This window comes from Gavialis gangeticus, unplaced genomic scaffold, assembly GCF_001723915.1.
Source record: "Gavialis gangeticus isolate Ggan-Ray unplaced genomic scaffold, GavGan_comp1, whole genome shotgun sequence".
NCBI classification, from domain to species: Eukaryota; Metazoa; Chordata; order Crocodylia; family Gavialidae; genus Gavialis; species Gavialis gangeticus.
In genome coordinates, this window is record NW_017728993.1 from 8,292,935 (window position 1) to 8,301,562 (window position 8,628).

Genomic DNA, 8,628 nt, shown 5'->3' on the forward strand with positions numbered 1-8,628 from the left:
TACCTCTGTCTTATTAAAGATGTATTGTAATCCACATTTTTTATTAGTGTTCAGTGGTATTTATAGCATAGATTCTGCTTTCTGGATATACAGCAGAAACAGAGACAACACAATAAATATAAAAAGCTTGACATTTTAATAGTAAAGCATACAGCACTAAAATATTCAAATAAACAATGTCACTTCAAGACTACCACAAACAAACAGGATCATTCCTGTGATGCCAGTTTTATAGCTGGCACTTTGCAAACACCCAGAAAAATAAGGTCTTGGTCCATCAGTAACTAATGATTTCAATTAGGTAAGCACAACAAAAACATAAGGCTCAGGTGGGGGCAGTGGCAATATGTAGGGGGTGCACATGCATTCCCTGAGAGCGCCAGTGCACCCCCTAAGCGGTGAGCGCAGCTGGTCAGGCAATGGGCAGGGGGGGCTGGCAGGAGCACTGGTGCCCCCCCTGCAAGTGCCAGCCGGGGAGTGGAGTGCCATTGTGCTCCCAGAGGTGGCTGGAGCCACTTCTGGAAGTGGCTGCAGCGATCAGCTGCAGCAATTGGTCACTGGGAGATCCCCCGCCCCCGGCTCTGGTCAGCAACATCAGCCGGGGGTAGAACCCCCCTGGTTGCTGACTGGTCTAAGATGGCACCAGTCATCCATGGGGAAAGGGAAAAGGCCAGCATAAGTGTGTGCTTTAAGTAGGTGGCCACAAGAGAAAGAGATGGCAGCTGGTACACATGGAAGAGGAAGCTGCATGAAGTCAATCTTAAGAGAGGGAGACAAAGGAAACTTTAAGGAGGAAAAAAAAAGCATATTATACAAAAGGTGGTATAAAAGGAAAACGGAGATCCTCAGCACTGAGTAGAGTACATGCCATGTGAGCTGTATGGATGCCAGGGATTCAAGGGGGTAGTATTCTAAAGAGAAAGAGAAATATTTTGGTTGCAGTGTTTTGGGTAGGCGAGGAAAGGTTGATGTCTACAGGGCAGAGTATGGACAGTTACATTAATCAAGGCAAAAGGTAAGGCCAAAGCCTGTCACTGTGGCAAAGTAACACAAAGAAAGAGTAAGGGACAGATTTTAGAGATGTGGAAGAAGAAACTGGATTTTCCAAAAGCCTGATTTAAAAGAGAAGAGAACTCAAAGTTGGCATCCAGTGAGTAAGATGTTTAAAACAAATGTGTGCTTTTTGACATTAGATCCGTAAGTGGTGGGACATCTAGGTGGATAGTGCTACAGGAGGAAGAGGAAGGTGCAAACTGTGAGATTGTCCAGCTGGCAGGAGGAGAGGCTGTTGGGTTGTTGTTTTTGAGGCACATCTTAGAACCAGTCACTTGCAACTCTGGTCCTTCTTAATGTCTCCTATCTACCATTACGCATACAGCCTGCTAAGTATTTGTGGAAGGGTATAGTAAGATGATTCTTTAGAATAAGCTGAGATACTAATGATTCATTCTTCATATAAAAAATAGTATATGCACATCTGCTGCAGAAGTATGCAGGCCAGGTGATTATTTTATCCCTACTCACTCTCAAGACTTTCTTCACAAGCAAAAGTAGAGTAAAGATACTCACTTTATGTAAATGAAAATATTTATATTTCTAGTTCCCTTAAATCAGAAGTGCTTCTGGCTGTAGACTTTGCAGTCCCAATAAGCCAAGGGTGAAGTCAAGAGTAAATAAGTAGATTTGTGACTCATTGGCCCGAAATCATGGGAGCAAAGCACAAATATGGAACAACTGATCCGCACATATCTTCGTTCTGAAGTCAACAAGATTAATCTATTGGTCTCTACATCACAAAAAATCCTGGTTTAGTTCTTGTTCTATTAGTTCTGAGGCAGAGCTATTTAAAGTAAGACAGAATGAGTGCAATTATATATCCATTCTTCTTGCTCATTCAAAGGCATCACATGCTGACAAACCTGTATGTAAAAAGAAGAAAAAAATGATGTGTGTGTACTGCTTTTTATCATTCTTTCCTTAACTGTTGCAGAATTACACAAGCATGACTTAGGGCCTTGTTACACCTTACACAGTGAGCCGCACACATGTTAATCACTGTTAGTGCTAGCTGGGACTCGGAGCAGTCACACCCGTAATCTAGAACAGAGATATTTGAGAAGGCCTTAGCGGGTACATGCGGGCAGGCGGGGATGAAGTGCTGCCACATCCCATCTTGTGCTGCTGCGCAGGTGCCACTCACCCGGCCAGCTGTGGGGGGGCAGGGGAAGCTTGCACGTGGTGGCTGCTGCTGCTTTGCGTCCAGCCACGTGCCACCTCCCCCCCACTCTGCGTCTACCTGCGTGCCACCCACCCACTCTGCCCCTGCTCGGCGGCCAGGGGTACACTGCTCCGCATCCAGCTGCCAGGGTACAATGAACCAAAAAGGCTGAAAACCCCTGGTCTAGAACAGGGGGTGGCAATGTTTTTGGGTAGAGTGCCAAAAACGCCTGCAACTTCAACTTGTAAGATGCTGGCATGCCAAGGGTGGACAGTAGGGGCCCACTCCTTGTTGTGGCAGTACAGCCTTGGCTCCTTCCCTGCCATCTGACCCAAGGTGTGCATGCCAAGCAAAATGCCTTTGCATACCATGCTCTGACACCTGTGCCAGGGATTGCCTACCCCTGGTCTAGAATCCTTCTCTGACAGTCCCCCACCTGCACAGCTGTGACTTGCCACTAGCTTCCTGGTAAGCTGGGGCAGGACTAGGAGCTGTAGCTGTGAGTTGCCACTAAAGAACCGGTGAGCCAGGACAGCTTTTCTCCCTGCTCTATGGGCAGGGGTGTGAGAGATCCTGGGATACTGGAGGACTTCAACCTGGGCAGCATATCTGTGGGGAGTGGCCACACCTTAATGGAACAGAAGCTGGGCAGTGTGGATCAGAGATAATCCTGCCGTGGAGTGGTGTAACTTTGAGCTACATAACGAGTGCTTAAAACCGCTTTAAGGTGCTAATGTGCAGACAAGCCAGGGATTAAGAGCTCCAGGAGCCACCCAAAATTACCATGTAACAAGGCCTATCTGGATGTGTTAACTATTTCAGTTCTAGTATGCATACTGATAAAGCTCATGGATGAAAAATTTAAACTTCTGTAATAACTACTAGTTTTTATTTTATACTGCACTGAACTACAGTAAAGGAAAGATGCTATAAAGGACTTTCAGCCCAGTGATTCCACTGAAAACTGAGACTAAAAAACACCTTTCATGGCTGGCCTTATATCTGACTGAATAGTGTCAGCAGCAGTATCAGGATTGGCTCTGATCCTGAAATCCACATAGAGCTGTATTTATTTGAACAGTGTTCAGCGTGCAGGAGCCCAAGCACCAATTCTTCACTGAAAACTCAGTGCTGTAGGTTAGATAACAATGAAATAAAATAATTTGAATGGCCTGTGTTTGAAAGTGATATACCACACAATTAACAAATTCCATAGGAGCCTTGTTTCTTAAGTTAATGAACTTAATACAAGCTTTATCATATGAGATTTTTTTTGATTTCACACCTGCTTATTTCAACATTTGCTAAGAACTGTACAACTTCTGGAATTGCCAAGAGACTTAATGCTGTTGAACCATCAATTAAGATGTTAAAAACTCAACCAGCTGCATGCTAGATTGTCCAAACAAGACCGTATATACAGGTATTTTTGTGCAACTACTTGAGGGACAGTCTGTTCTTCATGTTCAGCAGAATGCATCAGATTAAATAGACACCCTCTAGCTAAATTCGGCCCCAAATGAACATTTTATAAAGGAATATTTTTACAAATCCTAGACTAATAGAAAAAATGAAAATGAGAATAGAGATTCTTAAACAAATAAGTATTTATCTACAGGTTTTTTAACCTAAACACTGCAACATCCCAAATCAGGAAGTGAAATTGGTTACACACAAAAATCAAACTGACTTCAATGATATTTAATATCCAAGCTAAACCAACAAACTCAAGACAATTCTTTTTATTGACAATCTGCAAACTTTTTACCAATGACTGAACTTTTTTACTGACACGTTTTACATACTGTAAATGTAACACTTCTTTCAAACCCTGAACAAAGGCCAGTTTTACATTTATGGTTTAACACCAACTATAATAAAAGTTTTGGTTGCCAGTAAAAAGTTTGCAAATTATCAGGAAAAAGTTGCCTTGGGTTTGCAGCCCTGCTTGAATGAAACAATGGTTTTATACCATGCTGCTCCTTACCCCATGAGTCCCCTACTCAACCTGATACTCTGATATCCCTGATCACATCCCATACCATACTGCCTGCCCCCAGCCCATCGCCCCAGACTTATTCCTTCCAGCCCTGCCCCCCTATCCTGGCCCAGAGCCCCAAAGGACCCAGCAGTGTTACATAGCAGTAGCAACAGCATATGCCTGGGTAGGGGAGGGTGCTATGGGGAACAAAGCCTGGAGAGAATGCTTCCTACAGGGTACTGCACTACCACTCAGACAGCAGATGGCACTGGTCTTCTGTCTATCTGTCCTTCAACACTTTGTCTCCAGTTTCTTTTCTCCCCAGAAATCTTCAATCAAGCTCCAGTTGCTAAATTTTTTTGAAGACAGCTCCTCTTTTCTTTTTACAGACTTTATGAACAGGTGTTATTAACACTGTTTTTTTTACAATCTGTCCATAAATTTACAGACAGTTGGCAACTCTGAAAAGCAGCTAGAGGCAACAGTTTTTTAAGTCTTTACTTTTCAATGTTGCTAACGTTATAAACCAACTGATACAAAAATCTGGTTGTTATGTTAACTACATCCCCTTGATGTTGATGTAATGTGCACGTCATTTTACTTCACGTTGCTGCAACAATGCACATCATAAAATAAAATTTGATACCAATCTTTGAGAAGGATATTCATTCAAACTGAATACTCATCCACGTAAAACCTCTCGTCTCTGAAAATAAATACCTGATTAGCGTTTATAAAAATAATTCTGCAATGGTAACTTCATTTTTTACTGACATTAGGAGCTTGCTTTTTTAAAAAATGAGGAAATATTCAAAAGTACTGGTTCAAAATTATTATCTACAATGACAGTAAGCAAATGATTCTGACCTCTCTATAGGGAAGTACCTGCATATTCTAGGTAGGTGCACAACTTTGAAAATCAGGCCCTATGTCTCATGCATTTCCCATGAAGATGTACATTTCCCCTTCTTAATTTGTATTCATATACTCAATATTACTACAAAAAGATCTGAAAAGCAAACTGTTAAGAAGCTAGGAATTTTTACGTAGATTTCAATGAGAGATATGACAACATTACCATCATGGATTTTGGTGCCACTTCTACTGCAAAAATGTTGAGTCCCCTATTATTTATACAATTCTTACTCTGCTCATTGTTGACGTGAATAATCACTTTGTTTTCAGACTGTAAGTGGAAAAAAATTAGATATTTTATTAGTCTTCATGCTTAAATTACTTTTTCAAAAACAACGTCAAGAATCTGATTATTTTCTCTGAAGTTGCTATTATAACAGAATGGAAACTCATTTAAACTTACAGTAAAATTTTCAAGTCCACCTCAGTAATTTCAGGGCCTATGTTCATTTTCAAAGTGCTAGAGGCATGAAGTAAATGAAGATGTGGGCTACAAAGAGACATTACATTTGTCCCAAAAGAAACCATTTTATCTCAGGACAACGTGCAATCATTCAGATGTCCACATCTGTTGTCCTGAAACAAACCCTAAAAAAATTCACAGGATAAAAGTGCTAACAAGTTGCTCTGGTGTATACTGTTATGCTGATACCTGTAGATCATGAATTTGTTACAAATATTCTCTTTGTCTCTTTTCAAGAATTTGAAATTATGGACTAACTCCTCCAATGAAAGTAGGCACACACCTCTTGAGAGAAACATGACTCTGCACATAAAGAGCTGGTTGGTAAACCTGTTTTTTTCTGTAATGGAAGCAGAAGTTTTAGCAGTACTGCAGAGCTCCTGTGCAGACCACACTGAAGTCCACAGCACAGAATTTCAAGCAGCTCTACAGTGCCACCTGGCTTGAAAGATGCGGGCATTTTTGCAGATCTCGAGAGAACTTGGTAACTGAGACTTGGTAACGGTCCAACTCATCCATCCCCAGTGGAGAGTCAGTACACATCCTTCCTAAATGCTACATCTGGCTGCCAGCACAGCACGCCTACAGGCAAAGTGACTTTCCAGCATCTGAACACCAAACCAAGGATGTTGGGTGGGACTGCACAGGCCATGTTGCCTTCCAGGCTAACTTTGAGTCCTCTCCTGCCTTTCTCTGTAGTATTCAGTGCTTGACTGGGGAGGAAAGCAGCTCAAAATCCACAAAGGAAAACTTGGAAATAAGGGGAGCTTCAGGCAGCTGTATGGTTTCTGAACAAATTACAGAGCTACTCTGGACTCAGCCACAGCATTGACTGGCCCAGTATATTCAACAGCAAAGTGCCACAATGCTGGGTAGTGCTATATAAAATGAGCCCAGACTGGACCCATAGACTGGATCTAATATGTTACACGCTCTCAGAAAAACAATCAAACACCCTTCCAAACTGGGAAATAAAACTGAAAGACATGTCAACATGCATTGCCTTTCAGTTGTGTTTAGATACATTTTGATTCAACACGGGCACAGAGAAATGAAAGTAATTCCTAGGAAATGCTATCAGACAATCTCTGTTCTTCATTCTGAAATGGAATAGGAACACAGTTACATTAGACTGTCAGACTTTATGCAGCAGGAGATCCTGCAACTAGACAGATAAGGATTGGCAGAAGTGCTGTCTGTGGGGATTGTAGTACAAAAGGTCTGTGTAGAGTACAATTCATGTGCAATTACATGTGAAATCTCTTGGAGCTGCAAAAAGATAAACACTGCTCTGTGTTAAAACTTGTTATTGCTGTTACTCTGCTACTACCCTACAATTTGGAGATGCTCTCGCTTCTCTTGCGGGCAGCTAGTAGAAATGCAGAAAAAGGATTCTGTACAGTAAGAAATATGGGGCTATGGGAACAAGTCAAACCAAAATTCACCATGTTCAGGTGATGTGTTGTAGATTTCTATTTCAATGAGAGGTATACCCCGAAAACAGTTCCTTTAGTGCCTTTATGGACAGGCAAGAGCATTCTTGGAGGCACAGTGTCTGCCCAGACACTGATCTGCCCGGACAGAGTGAGAATCCTGTCTCCCATCTCATCTATATTCACTGTAAGCCCAGAGGCATAACAGCCTGAAGCTGTATCCTGGATGCCAGGGCAGCAACAGAAGCTAGGCCAGCAGTAGCAGCTGGACTTGCAGCAGCAAGGGTTGCCATTCCTGCACCACCTCCAAGTGAAAACCCAGAGCATGTGCTGTGGTTACCTACTGCTTGTTACACTACTGTGTAAGCCTGTAGAAGGGCCAGAGAGAGCCCATAGCTAAACGACAAATATATTTGCTTAAATAACAAAAGACAGAAATAACAGAAAGCAGCAACCATAGCAGATATACTTGCAATCCATGCCTGCCTTTATTATTTGAAGCACTAGTTCCCAACTAAGATGGTTGCTCTGTGGAGAATAGGAGAATGGAGATGGGTATAAAATAACTCATGTATTTTCTGAAAATTTATAATGAAAAAGTAAAACTAATACTATTGCCAGGAAAATTGAACAAACTGTTCCAGTAAAGAGCAGGGAAACTTGCAAGGGCAAATTCTGTCTACTGAGATTAATGCAGCTGTATCCACTTTCAGTAGTCAAGAATTTGTGCCTTGGTTCTTAAGAATTTATCTGAAAAATTTCCAAGCTACATGAAACCCCCATTCATCTACTTTCAAACAGTGAAGTGTTCACTGCAACCTGTAAAACATATAATCAAGCCCTCTCTTCCTACTATATATCCCCTTCTAAAAAAATGGATTAATAAGGTGGGCCTGCAAGGTTAAAGCATCCTAATTTTAGCACCTTACTGTTCTACATTAATTTACTCAGAGATCCTTACATAAATCAAACTGAGTGTGAACAGAAAATTCACTAGGAGCCAGGCAAAAGGCTTTTAAATTTCTGCTTGCATCTTACTGAACACTTTTGCACTGATTTACACTTATTAGTTTGGACAAATAATTAAGTATACCTTTAAGGGTAGTACTTTAATACTCCAGCCATCTTAAGTTGCTAAAAGCCCAAATTTCTGCAAGTCAGTGTGCTCACAGTAAACTAATAATATTAAAAAGAATTGCCATTTTTAATATTCTTTTGCCTTTTTATCTTCTCTTTTAAGTAGCATTTGTGTGTTCTGCTTTTACCAGTCTAGACTGGAGCTTAACTTTACACTGAAAATTTGCAAAGTTGTGGAAAACATAAATAAAACTTCTGTTGATATATATTATGCAGTATGTAAGTGCTCTACATCACCTTAGTAAATTAATGCATCTTGGACCCTAGAAGTAGGGTTGGAAGGGACCTTGTAGATCTTCAAGTCCGACCCCCTGCCTGGACAGGAGAAAAACTGGGCTCAGATGACTCCAGCCAGGTAGGCATCAAGCCTCTTCTTAAAGACCCCCAGGGTAGGAGCCAGCACCACTTCCCTTGGAAGTTGGTTCCAGATCCTAGCCGCCCTAACTGTGAAGTAGTTCTTACGGATGTCTCATCTAAACCT

General features: G+C 41.6%; 1 protein-coding gene across 1 annotated transcript in view; it reads right to left on the reverse strand.

The window, feature by feature from the left end:
- Positions 1-591: 591 nt before the first annotated feature.
- Positions 592-8,628, reverse strand: part of EFCAB7 (EF-hand calcium binding domain 7) — a 53,263-nt gene continuing 45,226 nt past the window's right edge. The window contains exons 13-14 of the mRNA XM_019501175.1: positions 5,278-5,385; positions 592-1,919 (exon numbers count right to left, since the gene is read on the reverse strand). Coding sequence (XP_019356720.1) covers positions 1,845-1,919; positions 5,278-5,385 — 183 coding nt within the window. The 3' untranslated portion in view covers positions 592-1,844. The remainder of the gene's footprint in view (positions 1,920-5,277; positions 5,386-8,628) is intronic.